Raw genomic sequence first — 19551 nt, forward strand, 5'->3', positions numbered from 1 at the left:
TTAATTTTTTAGATTTAAATTGAAAATCGTCATATTATCACAATAACCAGCTGACTGAGACATAGTTAATTCTTCAATTTTGTCAAAGCTGACTTATTGGTGAATCATTTTTCTCAGGACTGTGTTTGTTGAAAATGTCAAATGGAATTATTCGTCATGTGGGTGTTCTTTCATTCAGGTGGTTGAAGCCAATGTTATGTATGAACCGACCAATTGAATCACATGATAATTAGGAACTGACGAATAGCATGCGAAGTGAGGAAAATACTGAGACATTCACAACATTATGGGAATTAGAATTGCAAAAAAAGAATCCCAGTTTTTTACGGGTAGTTCAGGAAGGTTTGTCCACTTGAATTTCGTGCGTTGATATCATATGCTTGTAATTTATTTATTTGATTTTAATGTTTAAAGTTCACGGCTTCAAGGTGCTTACACTTACAATATTGTACACAATAGGAGAAATACTAGCAAGGTAAAATATATCAGTACAGTGATCAGTAAAGTGAATCTCATTCAGTCCAGTAATAAATATCATCTTCTATCTCGTATAGAGTAATTCAGCCGATCTGTTTAGGTGATTTAGTTGAATATTTCTCTCCTGCTTCTGGTGTCCCAGTAAACGTGGCATATTGGTACGCAGCTGGCATCGTTTTGTCAATGTTCTTCACTACATTAGTATATCACCCATTTACCATTTTCTTACACAAAACGGCCATAAAAATTCGTGTAGCATGTAGTGGGTTAATTTATGCACAAACATTACGACTTTTAAAATCGACATCTGAAGAAGGTCAAAATGGGAAAATTATCAATTTGTTATCCAACGATTTGCTGAAATCGGGTCACCTGCGAATGAAAAACACTAAACGAACAGATATTCGTGTGAAAATTATGAATGAGATTTTGCATGGCATGCAAGTGATTAAAACGTATTCGTGGGAGAAATTCTTCGCCAAAATGGTCGATGAAATCAGAAAGTGAGTTAAAATCTATAAAAAGTTTTTAAACCAATTGAACAAGATTTTCAATTTTAGAGATCGTGCAACGATCATCTCCTTCAAAATTATAACAAAAGTGTCGATATTTCTCAATTTAGTTTCATATGTTTACTTTGGGAACGAAACCACTGCACGGAAAGTATTCATGGTTTCGTCTATTTCAACCTTTTGAATGTATCATTGCTTCATCTTTTTTCGGTTTCACTCATTTTCAAGTAAGTTACTCTGAATTCCATTTGAAATATTTAGAATATTAAAAATGATCGAAACGGCTTAAAAGTGTTTATTTAACAAAAAAAATGCAATATTTCCTGAACAACAGTGCTGAAGCATTCATGACAATAAAGCGCATTCAAGAGTTTCTTTTGAGCAGAGTATCCTGATTTGCTGCTGCTCAGCATATTACTGAGAGCTGAGAAATGCTGAGCTCGTGCGGCTAACGCATACGAAACGGATGCACGATACATATTCCCCTTTCGCTTCGTATGTGCTGCCGTTGACGCTATTGCCGGTACAACGGTTACACACTATACCAGCGAACATACGAAGTGAAAGGGGAATATGTATCGTGCATCCGTTTCGTATGCGTTAGACGTACACTTTCAGAATATATGAAAGACTGAGAGCAAAAACAGCACGTCGCATCTCATCTCTTGCTTTCACTTACGTAAGCAAAATAACGAAGGATGCGACGTGATGTTTTTCTCGCAGCTTCTCATATGTCGGTCGCAACACAATTTCAAACTCAACTGGTTGCTAAGTTTTGAGTTTTGAATTGAACGTCCAATCAACTGTTTATAACCGTTTAAACGGGGAGAATGCATGTGTGCGTGCCATCCGTTTCGTATGCGTTAGCCGCACGAGTTCAGCATTTCTCAGCTCTCAGCTATATGCTGAGCAGCAGCAAATCAAGATGCTCTGCTTTTGAGGCCCGAAACAAAATTCTCGAAAAATGAAAATAATAATAACGTGGAATAATAACGTCGGAAAAGATGGTGGAATGTGTAATTTATCAACAGACCATGAGAATGGAATTGAAACTATCGACAATACTGAGAAAACGGGTATGCTATCAGCCAGTAAACGTGTACAAAACCTCAATACTTCAAAAGAGTGTATTCGATTTGGCTATTTATAGCCACGGTTACATTTAGATTCTTTCTTCTAGATTGCAGTAAGTTTGTTTTTCTTCTCAAAATTTGAATATTCATTGTCTTAAATACTTTTCCCATTCAATTTCAGCAGTGGAAAGTGGTAAAGTTGGTCCGGCGATTTTTAGTAGTATTTCTTATTATTAATACAATTATGTCAGTGGGGAATGCGTCAAAGTGCTGAGCTTGAGAATCATGAGACGTCCGCTGAAAGGATTATTGAATATGCCAAACTTCCGGCGGAGCCTTCATTGGAATCAGATAAAAAAAATGCCCCGCCAAAGGATTGGCCTTATCATGGTGACAGTCAATTTAAATCGCTCAGCTTGCGATATGCTGAGAAGAGTGGTCGTGTACTTCGCAAGTTAACCTTCCATATCAATGCAAAGGTAAGCATCGATTGAACTTCGCCTTCCTCAACTGTTTAATTAGAGCGTGTTTTTTTTTTTACTTTTCTGCAAAAAATTGGCGTAGTCGGTCGTATGGGAGCGGGGAAAAGTTTGATAATCCAATCTCTGTTTCGATTGGCACAAAATGAAGGTCAGATATTGATCGATGGTGTTGATATTGGAATGATCGGTTTGCATGATTTACGCAAAAAGATCTCTATCATTCCTCAAGAAGCCATCCTATTCTCTGGCAGCTTGAGATTTAATTTGGATCCATTTGATGAGAGAAGCGACGACGAACTATGAGATTCACAGGATCAAATCAAAATGAAGTCAATGGTATCAGCATTGGCTGGAGGAATGGATGCCAAAGTTTTGGACGGTGGATCGAATTTCAGCGCTGGTCAACGTCAATTGCTGTGTTTGGCCCGAGCCATTCTGCGTAAGAATAAAATTCTCATATTAGATGAAGCCACCGCAAATGTTGATTCGGAGATGGATAAACTGATCCAAGAGACAATTCGAAAAACATTCGTCGATTGCACTGTGATTACGATTGCACACGATCATGGACAGTGACAAGGTGCTCGTGGTCGATGCTGGCGAATGCGTCGAATTCGATCATCCATATAAATTGATTCTGAAACCAGACGGATTTGCTATGAAATGCATATAGTGATAAGTCATTGCAATAGACGACGCCAAGAAAGTGATCACCAAAAAACTACGCAAACAATAATTTGTAATGAAATCCAAGGAAAGAAACAAGAAAATTTGAATAAAACACAAAATTTTAACAAATTTCTCATTTGAGATATTTCAGATGTATTTTAATCACACGATCCACTCAGTTTAAGTTAAGCGAACAGTCGGATTGAAATTATCCAAAATTATGTATGATAATCTTATTCCAACATGTATAATGTCAACAATTCATCACTTTGTTCACGCCATATGTACAAGTATAAAACAGAAGAGTAAATTCATTCTATTTGCATTTATCTTGATGAAATCAAATCTATGAACTAGAATTTTGAATGTTTTGGTTGAAGGTCATTCTAATTTCGACCTTTCAAACAATGAATTTTTACTATATTCTCGATCAAACTATTGACACTTCCTATCAATATTTTTCATTCATTTCCACCCAATGCTGTGGTATTTTTAAAGTACAACGGAAGTAGAAAGCATTCCAAACACCGAATGCGAGACGATAAATGCGAGATTTTCACCTGTTTAAATTTTCGTATTAAGATAAATAATTTACTCATATGTTAAAACGCAGTATTCATCATCATTTCCGAAATTGCTCGAAATAGCGATATTTTACAGAAGCCATATTCGCCTTTGATCGACCTTGTCAAATCCAAATATCTTTTTTTGGATTAAGTAAGTAAATAGGAAACCCTTTGGATCTTTTAAAATAAATAACATTTCAATAAACAAATAATATCGAACGAGACTGAATTCGATTCAGATTATATAAAAAGTGGCATTTTTTGTAAATTGAAATCAGAACAGTTTTTGCAGTATATCGCGCACATTCGAAAGTAATATATATATATATATATATAAAGATATAAATTTAATTTTGTTGCGTGAATAGGCAAAATGAAGTCATTTTTATTATCAAATTTTGTGATTTTATTGGCAATCAGTTGTCTCATAGATGCAAGACCAAGACGAGGTAATTATGACCAATTCATCTTATTGAGTGTTTAACAAATAAAAAACTAAATTTATTTATTTTTCTTCGTATTTTTTTATTCAGAAAATTCAAAAAAGACAAAATATGTTGGCTGTGTATATCCTTATCAATTTGTGAATCCATATTATCACACGTTGACGTCCAGATCGTGTGCAAATCTTTTAATCGATCGTAGTGATATTCCACAGCCCAATGCCGACGAATTTCGCGTTGGATGTGATTGCATTGAAGGCTTTGCGATGAATTTCCAAGGTCTTTGTATTAACGAATCGGAGTGTACGATTTTTGAAGCGTTCGGTGCATTAGTCGATACAGGAAAAATCATTCTTCCATCATCTAAAGAACATGAAAAACTACTTCAAGAACATCACGACAAAGAAGCTCCAGAGAATCAAAATGAAAACATTCAAGATAATCGAAATGCAGAAAAATCATCACATATAATTCAGAAATTCTTCACAGAAAATGCAAGAATTCAAAATAATAAACTAGATAATGGTGAAATGGGTGAAAATGGCGAACAAGGTAAGCATTGGTAATAAAATGAAAATCAGTTTGGTCTGGCATTTTTACAAAGAATAATTTATTCGTTGAGGTAAAGGAGATGAGGACGATTGCCCCGTGGAATGTTGTCATTGTTGTGAAGAATACGTGGAAGAAGATGAAAATTGTATTTGCAGTGATGAAACGGAAAATGAAAATACCACTGAACAGCAAACAGCAAGCTTAATTCCAACAGAGAGTTCAAACATAAATCATTCAACGGCCTCCATAGTAACACCATCGGACAGTTCAAATAAAGTTCAAAACATTCAAAAGGCAGAACTTGAAAAGATGAACTTACATCAATCAGAAAAAATGAATCAATTACCATCGAATCCAAATGCTATTTAAACACTGTAAAAAAAACATTCAATATTCTTTCAAACCATCGATGCGAATGTTTATTTTTATTTTAAAACAAATATTGTATTTAAATAATTCGAAAGAAAAATACTTAAAAGTAAGTCGTACTTTATCGAAAATACAAATCACATGCAATGATAACAAAGAATCAAATATTTATTAACTATCATTTGAACAAATATTTATTTATCCATCCAAAACGACCTCTCAAAACCAATTTCAAATAATGAATAAACATCACTTCAACATTATATTGAAAGTGCAAAGTTTGAAATATAGATGGCATTTGTCTCGCCATATTTCGCTCTCATTGGTTTTGACACTTTTTATTATGACATTTTCAATGGTCGCAATATTTTTCTCCTATTAACACGATTTTTCGAACTGAAAGGATAAAGTTTTCTATTTTAACTTAAGTTTTGCAGAGATAATAATTGAAAATGTCGGGCGCAGTGAAAAAGGTTTGTAAATTCAATTTCAAGTGATCTAATATCGTTCGCATTTATTTGTCTGTGTGCAAAATCTGAGTAAATCGTAGTACAATGTGTGTATTTACGCGAGTGTTACACAATCAAAATAAATGTCATTCGTAGTTAAAATCATTCGTATCCAAAAACTCCATAATTTTTACCACATAAATGCACTAATTAAATAAATGGCATTTTTCTGATTCTATTTCAGCTATCGACCGGATTGACAGGTTTGGTGGTTTCGAAAAATCCCCATCATCAATTGGCTAGTCTTTACGGTAAAACATTGCGTGCATTAGCTCAAATGCCAGAGACCGCTGCCTACCGTGTGAACACAGAGAAAATTATCCGTGAACGTGCTCACATTGTGGCCACGGTATGTAACATCGAATGCGAGGTTTATACTTATTATTCGCTACATCTGCTAAATATTTCTTTCTTTCCTTTGAATTATATAGACACAGAATGCGATTGATATAGAAAAGAAAATTGGTTGCGGTCAAATTGAGGAGTTGATCGTTCAAGCTGAAAATGAATTATTGTTGTCACGAAAATTCTTATCGTGGAAACCATGGGAACCACTTGCCCGGCAAGCTCCACCATCACAATGGACATGGCCACCGGCAAAAATCTCACCACAATCTTAAGCATTTTTGTTTTGTCTCTTCATACGCTTAGGAATGTTTGAAGCAGAAATGAAACGAAATTCAGGCTTAAGAAAATCCAAATAAAACATACGGACATTATGTAAAAATGTTATGTTAAATAAATAGGTCAACCAATTTCATAGAATAAATTTATTCAACTTTATTTCCATAGACAATTTTCGTATAAAACAAAACATTTTAAATGACAATGTATAGACAGAAATTTAATAGTGCCACGAAATTAATTAGCTTGAGCTTCCAATTTTAAGATGCGTTCTTGTAAATCGGCAATTGCCGCTTGAACCGATTTCAATGTTGTTGTAATCATTTGTAATTCATTCAAATCACCCGTATGATTTGGCAGAGTGTCTTCAATTGTTTTATCGACTTCACCACTACCATCGTCAATTTCTCCATACTCAGGTACATCACGTCTTGTTCTTGTCGCACCACTCGTTTGGCTTTGACGCGGTAAATTCGGATCGGCATAAAATGTATTTGGATCTTGATGTGCTGAACACTTGTCGCAATTCAACCAAACATTCAAATTAATTTTTGGAATTCTCTCACAAGATTTATATCCGCCTTGTGTTTGTGGCAAAAAGAAGACATTGTCTGTGATTTGTGTTATGTTATCGCCATTATCGCATAAAATGCGTCCCAATGAAGACATTTTAATTTGTGATAATTGTGCGGGCTGGAAAGTTGATGGATTTTCATACCAATGACGATCACCGCGTCGTAATCTATCGAATTGATCAATTAAAATGCATCGAAACAATGGACCTATTTTTCCACCTTCCACTTGATCTTCCAAAATACCACCGACAAACAAATCAATATTACTCGGATGTCCATATAATTTCTTGAGCTTTTCGCGTACACTTGCATCGCTTATTTCATGTCTTAAGTCATCAAATGTATGTGCAACGGTTAGATTACATTTAGCGCGATACTCATTATAACCGGGAATTCCATGGTCTCTGCCTACCAAAGATAAACCAAACAAAAAAAACCACTATATAACACTAAATACGAATAAAGAATGGACATTTATTTACCTCGTTGGATATTTATAGCGGCCAAATCAAGTGCAACAGCATGAGCATTGTAAAATAGTTTTTCGGTCAATTCTGTATTGAGATTTTCTGATGGTTTTTTCAATTTGGCCGGTACACTGTACATGCCACGTATCAATGGATCAACGCCACCCTCGTAAACAAGACGCCATGGCGCAAAAAATGCACGATGCAATTGCAAATGTCCTTGTTCGATTGGTTCAAATGTTTCATTGAGACGATGCAGTATCGGATTGATTAATGTATGACCAAAACGCAGTGCAGCCGTTGCAAATTCATTTGATATAGTTGCTTCGACCGACGGATCGTATCCTTTATACGGTCCAAGCATTTCCATACCTTTTGGCCCAAGAATTATTGGCAACCAATGTTCATATGTTATCAATTGCATTTCGGCGCCGACAATTTTACGAGCTTCTTGATACAATGTTTCACCATCCCAATGAAAATTGATTTCTTTCAATTTGGCAGCAATGCGATTGTGTTCGCGCAACCATATCGTATGCATTGCTGTCAAACCAATTTGTTCGTTTGCCCGAATATCACCAGCTGTAAAGCAATTCATCTTACTCTCTTCGACATCACGACGACAATCAATTCCGTCGGTTGGCGAAGCAAATGGTAACATTGACTTTTGATTTGGAAAATTTACACCCGTACGAAGTAAACCGACATTTGGATTGAAGTCACGCAAGTCACGTGAAAATTCATACGAATAACCGTACACTTGAGACGCATCAATGTAAGCCGTTAATTGATTTATTTGCTCACGATGCTGTACCGTATCGAATAGAATCGATGTCATTCCCGATCCACATATTGCACTTGATCGAAATAAATCGATGCAACGACGATTTGTGACACGTGGATCATTTGGCGGAACCTGAAAATACATATTATCGAACACAACGTCGAACGTCGATCGGTCAACATTAACGAACATTGGAAAATTGATTAAAAATTTAAAACATAAATGTAATCAATTTATTTTTAAATAAATACCTGAATCGGATAACATGGTGCTGTATTTTCACATGTTTTTTTACAATCGATGCCATCCCAACTTTCTGAGCTCACCGACGGTATTGCATGATCTAAATCGTGATCCAAAAATTGACCCCATTGCATAACCATATGCGTGATTCTATCGTCCTGTGTAATTTCCTTTGTTGAAATAATTTCCGTTGATACAAGACGTGCACTTGGTTTACGATGTCCATAGTACAAACGTTCCTTATCCCATCCGATTGGTGTGCTAAAACCATTTTCATAAATTGGTTTTGCCAATCGTCGAAAACCCGTTAATGATGCTCCCCACATTGCATGCTCGAAATTATTACAGGTACCATCGGCCGATCGATATTTCATATGAAAGCACATATTGGCCGAACAATTTGGTTTAATTCGATGTGCCATGCAACCGGATAATTGTGCAATTAAATCTAATTGTTCGCTTGTAAAAATATCCTTATAGTTGAATTTATCGGCATCAATTTGTAATTTTGCACCGGCATTTATTTGTTTACGTAAATTGACCAATGTTCGTTCGAATATTTCGGATGAACGGGCCAATTCACGTGCATTTCCTTTCGGATATCGTGCGATTTTAAATAGATCACCATGATGCCGATTTGAATTAGGATCAAATAGATAGGCCAACGTTTGATTTATGGCTGTATCAACTTCACGAGCCGCATCGGCAAATGCAACTCGAATTACTTGCTCACTCGGCGAAACAGTGTCCTTGTTTCTATTTGCATTCATTTTTTTAAATAGAAAAAAAAAACGGTAATGGAAAATAATAGTTAATTAAACAGTTTTTTCGTTTAATTATTTTGATTTCCTTACTTCACGGTTACAAGGGCTGATGCACTCACTCGACCCAAACTATTACGTAGCGTACATTCATAGCGGCCAGCTTCTTGTGCTGTTATTTTCTTTATAAATAAACTTCCGCTGATGCCAATACGATGATTTACATTTTGCGCCAACGTTCGACCATCTTTTTTCCATTGAACCTGCAGCGAAGAAGAAGGAGGAGACGACGAATAAATTGTTTACAATTTCCAGTAATAATTGTTTTTCTTGGATTCTTTTGTGTTGTAATAAACTTACTTCTGGCTTTGGGTTGCCTTCCCCTTCGCATGGAATTTCAATTGTAGTACCAACATAGGCGTCGATATTAAACGGTTCATTTATGAATTTTGGCTTTTCCGATTGTTTTTCCGAACTGCATACAAATTTTCCTGGAATATACATATCAATAGAATTTATTCGGTATATCGTTTTGATTTTGTAGATATTCATTCATTTCTTCTATGATATTACAATATCCACTTTATATTGTTGTTTACCTGATTTTGGGCAATTGATATACATTTCATCGTCAAACTGTGCATTGTTGATGGTTGTTGTTGTACGTTCAACGACTATTTCAGCTTTGAATTCGGTATTTGCCGTTACTTGATTGAATGCATTTGCTTCGGTTGTAACCATTAATTTTAAATGTTCACTTTGAAATCCCTGTGGCACTTCACTAAAAACACACTCATGTTCACCGATAAAACTGGATGCCAAATTTTGTATATCAACTGAAATCGGTGAATCGCTCTCTTCTGCACTGACATCAGCATCGAATTCATCTAAATTCAGTTCGTCTTCTGTACGGCATACAAACATTGAGTTTCCATCTTTTCCTGTTAACTTTAACTTATTTCCGCCAACCGAATCTAAAGAATAAAATAGATAACCGGTTTTTTTCTTCTTCATCCCCGGCAACAAACGAAGCAATTTTGTGCAAACCGTAGCGGTATCTATACTTTTACTTACCGCATCTTATTTCCGTATCACTAACGTGATTTAAGTTTTTTCCGTGCAAATGCTGCGGGGTATTACATGTGATGTGTGCACGAGCACGATTTTCGTCAAACTTTCGGAAGAGATCAAGTGCGGCACAATCGCAATTTATGGTATTTTTGTCGATTCGTAAGTAGTGCAATGCTGGCAAATCATCAAATGTGTTCGAAGATAATTGAACAATATTATTGTTAAAGAGTTCGCTGAAATGAAAGATCGATTTAATCGGAAAATTGACTTTAAAAAGATTTTAGCTTCCGTTTTTATCTTACATTCGTTCTAGTTTGATTGCCACTGAATTTGATATTAACGATGCGAACGAAACTTGCTCTAAACGGCGTAAATCGGTGTTGTACAAAACTCTAAATTGAAAGAAAAATTAAAATCAGTTATATTTGTGATTTCATCATAAAACGAAAACGAAAACGAAAAAAAGTAGAAAACGAAAAAAAAGCGGAAAAAATGTTCATTACAAAATCCGTGTAGCGTGTGGTAATTGAATGAGTTTCGAGGCAGGTAAGCGTGTACACTGAGCTTGTCCATTGTAACAGCTACATTCGGTTGGGCAAGCAGATAATTGTTGTGAAACGGTTAGGGCCAGTAAAAAGGACCAGAGAATTTTATTTAAAAATCCACAAGTCATTTTTGGGGTTCCGTTTTTTTTTTTTTTAATCCCTATTTATGTTTATTTCGTAATTTAAAAGAAGCGCGATATGCGATTTGATGCGTCTGATTGCTTACATCAGACTTGACTACTATATTTTCGCACCCGGAATCACAATATAAAAGATTTCACAGAATTTTTACAATTTATGTGGCACCAATAGTGAATACATTTTGCACCAAATGATGTAGAAACGAATATTTGAAAGAGAATTTATGTTGATGATAAAAGAAAGAATGAGCCTTCGAAAAAAAATGTCTATCTATATGTATGTATGTTTTAATAAACGGATATTTCTTATCGTTGGCCCGCAGTCAGTAGCTAATTACATGTTTCGTATATGCTGTTTGTGCCGTATGGAACGGATACTCTTATCTGAACCGTTCAATTGAAATGTGGCGCATTCAGGCCAATGTTTAGCTGTAACTAGCTCAATATAAAGTTCTACATCGAAAATGTTGTTGCTCAGAATAAAACAACAACAAAAAAAAACGAATGAGATGCGTTATCTTACACATGGCAGTCTTGTATCCGACCACTATATTCTGTGCATCATAAACAAAGCTGTCTATATCCAATTTTCAAAAGCCGGAATAAAGTAATACGTTAGCCGGAAGCGATAATTTTCATACACAAAGAAAGAGATTGAAATAAAACCAAAATTTCGTACTCATTTTAATTTTTATGTGAAATAAATTTTTATTTTAAAGAAATAAATGCGTTCGATCTTTATCAGGAGACAAGATGTAAATTTAGAATATGGTTACAATCAACAGATGAATATCGCATGTAGAATTCCAGCCACAGAAGGGTTGAGAAAGGAAATAGGCGTTTCCTTAACTGAATCTTTTTTTTACTCAATGCAAGCAGAAACAAAAAATAATTCAGCTGAGCAAAAGGAGAACGATAACGAAAAAAAAAATTTGAACATACAATGTCAATTTAATGTGTCGCATTAATTTTTGTAACGTTCCCTGTTTGAATCAAATGTCTGTCGCCGTTGTCGTCATTCTCGTTTTTCAAAGCCACCAGTACTAACTGTTCAAACAAATGTGAATTGTGTGCTTTGGGCCCGATTGCGATGTGTAACACACATTGGCGAATGGAACGCAACGCGCAACATCAAAAACTTGAAATTGGTCGACTGTCCGTCAAAATCGGTATGTGAAATACAAATACACGTGCGCGTTCACTCCCACACATACATATGCCACATAGATCTGTACAAAATAATTTAGTCGCTCATACGCGACGACACAAACCAAGCACACATACACGCACACATGGACTGGTTCACATTGAAAAAAGACACACGTGAGAGCAAGCGGGATCTAGTTTATATAGCAAGAATTACGTATTACGCTGATATGATGTGCGTTTCTCTTTGTATGTGTAAATGTCAAAATCGTATTCCGTGCAATATACAATCGAATTTTTACATACACAATGACACACACGTGTGGTGCAAATATGCCGAACAATATCAAATGTAAGAGTACATTTAGTTAGTAGCGCGCCTAATACAGTGATTTTGCCGAGTCTCAATTTTATAACAGCGACATATGGGGGAGAGAAAGAGAGAGATAGATAGATAGAGACAGAGAGAAAGAAAGAAATAGAGACCAAAAAGAATAAAAAAGTGTGTGTGTTTTTTTGTTCAGTTCTGTCATACATTTAATCCCCAATACTGTTACGCGGTTTTGCCTGTCTCTCCTAATGCTGCAATACACACATCCATAAAATACACAAATATTATCGTGTCTACGATACGACACGGACGACAACTTAAAGCGTGTACGAATAAATCGCACGCACACCATCGCACATCCACAACGAATGTAATGCGACCAAATAGAACGAAATGAAAATAACTCTCTCGTACTCGAGTAATATGCAAAAATAATCATCTGTCAAAAAGTTAGTTTAGTGTTCTATTCAGCAACAAAAAAGAGAAAAGAAATAATAATAACAAAAATAAATTGACAACAACACAAAAATTCCGAATTAATTGTTTTACCTTAAAAGAAAAGACTAACGCAATACACGAAGAAAGTCAATTGCAATAAGGGATTAAAAATACAGTGAAAACAACAGTGTTATTTACTTCTTTCGTTCAATTGTCTTTAGAACAGTAGTCCTTTTTTTAAAAAAAAAAAAAGAAGAAAGAAAACAAACCACATAAAATCGCCAAAAAAAACAATATCAACCAATATAAAAAAAAAGATCGTCTATTAAATAATCAACTCGTAGAAAAGAAGTAGAAAATATAGTCAAAAATCCTATATATCACGCATATATCGCGAATCTCGTTGTTAGCTAAAAACGAAACATAAAAAAAGCGAAAAATATCAAATAAAGAATTGTCGATGGACCAGCGCTCGAAAAAGAAAACATAACAAAACCGATTCACTCGCTCGAAATTTCAGCTGCATTTCGAACAGCAGCAGCAGCAAATAAAAATAAAAACATAAGGTGTGTGCATGTATGTGTATGTGCATGTGTGATTTCATACTCTTTGATTTATTATTAATCCGAACTAAACGAAATATCGCATATAGCGAGTAAAAAAAATTGCCTCATATGCCACCTTGTTCCTTGTGTTATACATAATTTTAACTTTTTGTTTTAAATTTCGCTATTGTTGTTTTTTTTTCAGTGAGTTTGTGTACATGGTTCACAATTTGTACATCTTTCATCAAGGGAAAAAAAAGGTTTTTTTTCTCTTTCATTCGATTTTCCAATATATACGAACAACACTTGTTTGTTTTGGTCAATCTGTGTGATGTGAAATTTCAATTCAAATTAAATCAATCAATTAGCCATGTGAATGGAACGATTTGTTTTGTTAGTGCTTTTTAATTTTTCGTAATAAGCAACCGAAGCAAAAACTTTCGTGTATTTTTTTGTCAATAAATTACCGAATTTAGCAATTGTGGGAATGTGTGTTTGTGTGAATTTTCACTTGAAAAACATCCAGTTTGCTCGTGTTTATTGGATTTCGTTCTCTCTTTTTATTATTGTTGTTGTCATCGCTCGTATGCGAAACAAATAAATGAATCGTCATATGTCTGATTAAATTTCCCATCGTTTCGATCGAATTCGAGCCGTTTTTCATTTCTTCGATGCTCACTTTGTGCTTTTGTCACTTTCATTATTTTCCTAAATTGCTTCTGGTTCTCAACTCCTTGTATTATATGTGGCCAAGTTTGTGAGCGAAAAACAGAAGGTATTTGACGGATTAGAATGAGTATCACATAGCACATCGAATAAATAAAATATTGAGAGAAAAAAAAATATGTTTTAAGTTGAAAATCGTAATAAAATTGAGCCGCAGTAACAATACAAATTATTACAGCGACAGGCAGAGAGTACGAAATCAGCGGGCAAGCAACATACATAGATAAACAATTGTGCAAAAGTGGCAAAATTGAAGTAAAAACCGAAAACAGACACAAACAAATAATAATACCGATTTTTATTATGCACACATAAAAAAAAACGTGAACAAAATCTATATAATCGAAAGTGTTATCCAGCTTAAAGCATCAGTCGATCAAACATCATCACCACACAAAACACACAACCTTCTCATGATAGAGAGACGCACCTATAATCGAACATCAAAACTATGTATGTTGGTTTTACTATATGTCTTACCCCATTTTTTTGTGTTTTTTTTTTTTGTTCCTACGAAAACAATCTTCAAGTTTTATTCAAACCTTTTTTATTCAATACCTTAAGAATAAGACGAAGAAAAACGGAAGAACATCTCCTTTTAGCTTGATTTTTGTAACGTGGCCTTAAATTTTTCTTCGTTTCTTTTGTGTGAGAAATTTCATGCGAAAAAGACCTCAGTAAACAATAGATATTATTCGCTAAGATACAATAAAAAAAAACCTGAAACAATGAATTATCGAGCCAATGCAAGGAAAACATATGTGTTTGAAGAAGAGCAAGGGTTTAGGAATGAAAGGGAACAAATGATAACGGAAAATATATATGAATATGAATAGGTAAAAGTAAGATAAGGAATTTTTTGGTTTGCGTTTTTTATATAAAGTAACGTGTTTTTTCAATCTTTTACACTCCTCTCTCTCGACCTTTTAGTTTGGTGAAAAAATGTAGTTTTTTTTTATAGAAGAGAATCTCTGCGTTTGAATTGTACAAACACGTGAATGAAATGTGCATCAAAAGTTCTGAAAGAAAAAGATTGCAGTCAATTGAATGCGTTCGCGGCATTGCGTTTAAAGTTCGATGCATTCGCTACGACAAGAGACAGATTGATCGCGAACATGGCAAATAGAAGAAAAAGTCCCATGTGATGGATAGTTGGTTTTTTTCAATCAAGAAAAACTTCTATATCTCGATGCCAAATCGAATAAGATTTTTCAATATTTTAATGTAGTTGCTGTTTATAGTTTGTTTCACTTTTCTCTGTCTCCCTTCCGATTTGGTTTCTTATGAACGGCTTGCGGCAATTCGCATTAGTCGAGAGATGCAAGCCAAGAAATGTCACACACGGTGTATGTTCGTGTTTGTGTATGTGTATTCTCTGTTATTGTTGTTGTTACAATTATTATTCTTATTGTAGCCGACTATTGCAATGCAGCACTCACAATGTGCAGTGTAATAGGTTTGTGCATGTAACAATAATGGTCTGTCTGTTCTCTGTCTATATTTGACGACAACAACAACCATGGTGACGAAAACCAACAGAAGAAACACAAAATGAAAACAAAAAATCTTTACATCTGTGCGGTTTTATTTTAATATTTACCCTTTCCGATGACGCAAAACCCCAAATAAATCCGCATTCAAACATAATTTGCGGGGCAAAGAAAGCACAAGCGAGAATAAGAATAATTTTGACAGTCCGACCGGGCCGTAGACCGATAAGAATCTTCATTTCTGTCTCATATTAAAATGAAGAACATCTGTTTTGGGATGAAACGAAAAATAAAGTAAACATTTCGTGATCTTTTCCACATTCATTTTCGTTCGTTCGTTTGCTTTTTTGTTTGGTATGTGTAGAATCAAAACGATAATTAACCAATGTGAATTTATTTGTCGCAAAACAGTAATTCATTCATGCATTGCATGCACATCGTAACCCAAACTGTAGCTCTAAAGATTAATAAAACACATGCATGAACCGAAACTAAATTACACATTTGCCCACCAAAAAACAAACACATTTTTTTTACATAACACAATCTATTAATTTTTCACAACATTTGGACAAACCAATTCTAATGCTTGTGCCGATTTGATTTTTGCATTTTCTTCTCTTTCACTCTCTTTCTCTCTGTTAGAGATTTATTCTCAATTCGTGTCTCTGAAAAGTTCAGTTTTGTCGCATCGACCACGACTGCTGACGACATCACAGCGCAAAGTTTTTTTCTCTGTTTTTTATGTGGTTTATGCACAGAATGAAATAGAAATTGAATTTTACTTTTGCAAGGCAATAAAAAGTGCACGCGCGAATACATAATTTTAAATCGTCGGTTTCGGTACGTTTAGATTTATTGTGGTTTAAAATATTTTCGTGTGTGCGTGTGTTATTTTTTTCGTACCGAAACAAATTTTCATTTTCCATAAATATCATCGCGATTCATTCTCATTTTTAAGAGAAAGACAGAACGATATATTTTCTCGTCGGCTTGTAGCCATTTACCGCTACAGTCTGCGCACATTTTAAATGTGATAAATTAGGCGAAATAAGAGTATCAGCCCATACAATGAATGAAAAAAAGTAAAATCAAATAAATATGTAAGCATCAGCAGTAGCAAAAAAAAAAAATATGTATCAGAACCAACTTATTATTTAAGCGAATGTGAACGAAAACAACGAATGAAAAGCGAACGAAGACAAAAAAAAAATGTGTGTGCAAATTTCTACACAATATATGCAAGCGGATCGCAAGAATATTAAGAGAACGCGATGTCAACGACAATAAATGAAATGAGCAACGCGCACATACGCACATTCTTCATCATTTTTGTTGTATGTTGCTATTGTGTATGTTTTTTTTTCTCTTTCGCCATAGCGCTCTTCATTTGGCTCGTTGAAAGCTTACGTGCGTATTGCGATTGTCTTATCTCATATAAATCGAATACCATATACCATCAAGCGCATTAATATCATACACACACAAAACAACAACAACAACAACTTCAACGACAACAACGATGATAACAATAACAGCAACAACAACATCCAACGCACGTTTGGATACATTTATGTGAATCGAATTTTGTATTAAATTACACAAAGAACGAAAATGAACCCATAAACGAATGGCACATAGATTTTATGCGACACTGTGCAAAAATAGCGACAATATTTCAGTCAATCATTAAAAATACATGTCAAATGAATGCGAACACGAGTGAGATAGATTGAGACGAGAATAAAGCAACTAACATATATTTTTCTACGTGTTGTTCAATCATGTTTTGTAAACACAAATCGACGAGAAAAGTGGCTGATGATAGAGGACATAATAGACAAAGTGTTAAAATGAAATAGAGAGACTATGATGAATAGAGAGGAAAGACAGAGAGGAAAAATGGTGACTCACAAATGGAATCCAATCTTATGCATCATCATTGTTGAACAAAAAAAAAATTGAGTGAGGCGGCGACGACGATGGCGACAGCGGCGTCATATGTGTTTGGCTTGACAGCAATGTCATTAGATCGATTTTTTTTCGTAAAATGAAAATGAGCATCAAAAAATGTTTATTACAATGACTAAAAAGAAAATTGCCAAAGAAAACGCACCAAAATGATTCTCACACATAATATTAGGATAAGCTTTGCGATCATAGAGATAGGCAGCTCAATTTTAGCACAACAATAAAAGCAGGCAAGTGAATCTGTTTCGCATATTGCAAATAAAAATCAAAACAACACAAAATCTGAACGGATAGCTCTGTTGCAAGCGAATGAAAATTGACAAAAACGATGACAACAACGACGACGACAGCAGTAACCATAAACAACAACAAAAAATTTATTGCAATTTTGAATATAAAAAAATGAACAAGCACCAATGATTGCAACAAAAGAAAATATCCATTTTATTAAATGAAACTCTTAACGTTTCAATTTTTTTTGTTAACAAACATAATGTGTTTTTTGGTGTGGGAAATTTGACGTGTGTGTGAATTTTAAGTGATATGTTTTTATAAGTAAAAAAAAAGAATTCAAAGTTCAATTGTAAATAAAAATGACTTGATTCGAGAGCGATCGGTTGAATTCTTTTTGTTCTGTGTGACGACACCATTGACGCATTATTTACTTTGTTAAATGGTGATTGCCTTATATGTGATGTCAATTTGAATATGTTGTTCAATATTTGTGCTGTTAATTTTGGATAGTTCGCGACATTTCCGTGCTATCCGCTGGTTTACACAAGGAGAGAGAGAGAGAGAACATTGATTTTGGCGCTTCAATGAAGTGTGCTCGAGATGTGTGTATGGTAATAAATAATTTGCGTTGGATTCGGTTTTTGTTCTATTAAAACTTTTGTTTGTTTATTTTTGTAACAACGGAATCATGATTAATTTGACTTATGCTTCAAAATTCGTTAAGCTCAACCGAACATTTTGCAAACTTTGTCGTTTGCACATTTTGCATTCGGTCGCCGATCACTCTCCGTCATCTTTCTCTCTCGCTCTCTTGCTCACTCTCCCCAGAGCTTGTGGCCGCCATTCTCTCATCATTGCTGCGCTGTTGCCATCGTGCTATTCTTGTCTTTCTTAAAATTAGCACACAGTACCAATGTTTATGATTAATTCTTTGGCGCATTGTTTATATTTCAATTCAATTATAATCTCTGTTTTTGTCTTTTGCTCGGTCGTCACATTTGATCCGACTACGTCAAGTCATACACACACACAACCAAAGAGTCTGACTTCATGAGTTTTTAGCACATAAGACAATAAATTTACGTTTCGTTTGCTCTCGTTCAACAATCTGGATCTTTTTTACATTTATTTATTTTGCCAGCACAAAATATGCATTCCAAAACAATAAATTACAATAACAGAAGTGGTAGCAATGACAATGTGGCTATGACTGTTTTGTATACATATTTGTTTTAAAATGCCACCTAAAGATAAAGAAATTCAAATGAGAAAAGAAAAGACACACGAATTATGGCATTATCTCAAAAGTATTTTGAAAGATGTACGTCGCGTACATATAGTTTTATTAGATTGATGTATAATCATATAAATAAACCGCACAAAATTGAAAGTAGCAACAACAAAAAATGAACATGTGTATACGCGACTACAAACCATCATCATATGGATACATGTTTTCCGCCTCGCGGTCGAATAAATAACAAACAAAACACACTTACGCGCGCGAACGAATTGCTTCAATTACATCATTAGTAATCGTTGAATTTTTCGCAACGTGCAAGGCGACACACAGCAAAGCCAAACAAATGTTAAATGAGTAACAATAATAACAAAATAAAACTACAATGGCGAACATAAAAAACGAAACGGCGCAAATAGACTTAACCAAATACCGAAAAGAAAAAAAACAACTTACATCGCAAATTCAATAAAATGAAGAAGAAAAAGGCAGGCGGGCAAAAAAAGAAGAATGTGAATCGGATAAAAGAAATGAAACGAACGCGCGCACAAAAAACCCAAAGATGCGT

At 34.7% G+C, this 19551-nt stretch overlaps 5 protein-coding genes and 1 pseudogene across 7 annotated transcripts in view; 5 read left to right on the forward strand and 1 right to left on the reverse strand.

Moving 5' to 3' along the window:
* The first annotated feature begins 2029 nt into the window (after positions 1-2029).
* On the forward strand, positions 2030-3217 carry LOC116347867 (annotated as a pseudogene).
* Positions 3218-4067: 850 nt separating this feature from the next.
* LOC116344822 lies at positions 4068-5308 on the forward strand. 2 transcript variants are annotated; one of them, XM_031773601.1, is made up of 3 exons: positions 4068-4228; positions 4313-4774; positions 4845-5308. In XM_031773601.1, exons 1-3 carry the CDS (start codon positions 4153-4155, stop codon positions 5141-5143), a joined length of 837 nt encoding a protein of 278 aa, XP_031629461.1. In that variant the 5' UTR covers positions 4068-4152; the 3' UTR covers positions 5144-5308. The 2 variants fall into 2 exon arrangements, with proteins under 2 accessions (XP_031629461.1, XP_031629471.1); XM_031773611.1 differs by having other exon boundaries at positions 4851-5308.
* Positions 5309-5479: 171 nt separating this feature from the next.
* On the forward strand, positions 5480-6421 carry LOC116344070 (NADH dehydrogenase [ubiquinone] 1 alpha subcomplex subunit 5). Its single transcript, XM_031772453.1, has 3 exons — positions 5480-5616; positions 5837-6001; positions 6084-6421. Exons 1-3 carry the CDS (start codon positions 5596-5598, stop codon positions 6270-6272), a joined length of 375 nt encoding a protein of 124 aa, XP_031628313.1. The 5' UTR covers positions 5480-5595; the 3' UTR covers positions 6273-6421.
* On the reverse strand, positions 6408-11040 carry LOC116344061 (peroxidasin). Its single transcript, XM_031772442.1, has 9 exons — positions 10681-11040; positions 10480-10569; positions 10181-10410; positions 9706-10080; positions 9467-9597; positions 9200-9369; positions 8354-9101; positions 7334-8234; positions 6408-7259 (listed from the first exon to the last, which is right to left on the reverse strand). The coding sequence occupies exons 1-9, from the start codon at positions 10848-10850 to the stop codon at positions 6514-6516; spliced, it is 3561 nt and encodes a 1186-aa protein (XP_031628302.1). The 5' UTR covers positions 10851-11040; the 3' UTR covers positions 6408-6513.
* A 3361-nt stretch (positions 11041-14401) lies between these two features.
* LOC116350443 (neurocalcin homolog) overlaps positions 14402-19551 on the forward strand; it is a 109125-nt gene continuing 103975 nt past the window's right edge. Inside the window, exon 1 of the mRNA XM_031782242.1 lies at positions 14402-14501. The gene's annotated coding sequence lies outside the window, so the exon portion shown is untranslated. The remainder of the gene's footprint in view (positions 14502-19551) is intronic.
* The window catches only part of LOC116350421 (neuronal calcium sensor 2), an 84131-nt gene continuing 79003 nt past the window's right edge, over positions 14424-19551 (forward strand). For both annotated transcript variants that reach the window (XM_031782225.1, XM_031782218.1), the window contains exon 1: positions 14424-14501. The gene's annotated coding sequence lies outside the window, so the exon portion shown is untranslated. The remainder of the gene's footprint in view (positions 14502-19551) is intronic.

Source organism: Contarinia nasturtii, unplaced genomic scaffold (genome assembly GCF_009176525.2).
Source record: "Contarinia nasturtii isolate CC-2019 unplaced genomic scaffold, AAFC_CNas_1.1 Cnas_scaffold_129, whole genome shotgun sequence".
Classification (NCBI taxonomy): Eukaryota; Metazoa; Arthropoda; class Insecta; order Diptera; family Cecidomyiidae; genus Contarinia; species Contarinia nasturtii.

Coding starts and splice junctions, on each gene's coding strand:
- LOC116344822 (XM_031773601.1), top strand. CDS start 4,153: ATGAAGTCATTTTTATTATCAAATTTTGTGATTTTATTGGCAATCAGT. Junction 4,229..4,312: donor AGATGCAAGACCAAGACGAG/GTAATTATGACC, acceptor TTTTTTATTCAG/AAAATTCAAAAAAGACAAAA. Junction 4,775..4,844: donor GGGTGAAAATGGCGAACAAG/GTAAGCATTGGT, acceptor TTATTCGTTGAG/GTAAAGGAGATGAGGACGAT.
- LOC116344061 (XM_031772442.1), bottom strand. CDS start 10,850: ATGACTTGTGGATTTTTAAATAAAATTCTCTGGTCCTTTTTACTGGCC. Junction 10,570..10,680: donor CCACACGCTACACGGATTTT/GTAATGAACATT, acceptor CTTTCAATTTAG/AGTTTTGTACAACACCGATT. Junction 9,598..9,705: donor TATCAATTGCCCAAAATCAG/GTAAACAACAAT, acceptor TGTATATTCCAG/GAAAATTTGTATGCAGTTCG.
- LOC116344070 (XM_031772453.1), top strand. CDS start 5,596: ATGTCGGGCGCAGTGAAAAAG. Junction 5,617..5,836: donor TGTCGGGCGCAGTGAAAAAG/GTTTGTAAATTC, acceptor ATTCTATTTCAG/CTATCGACCGGATTGACAGG. Junction 6,002..6,083: donor GTGCTCACATTGTGGCCACG/GTATGTAACATC, acceptor TGAATTATATAG/ACACAGAATGCGATTGATAT.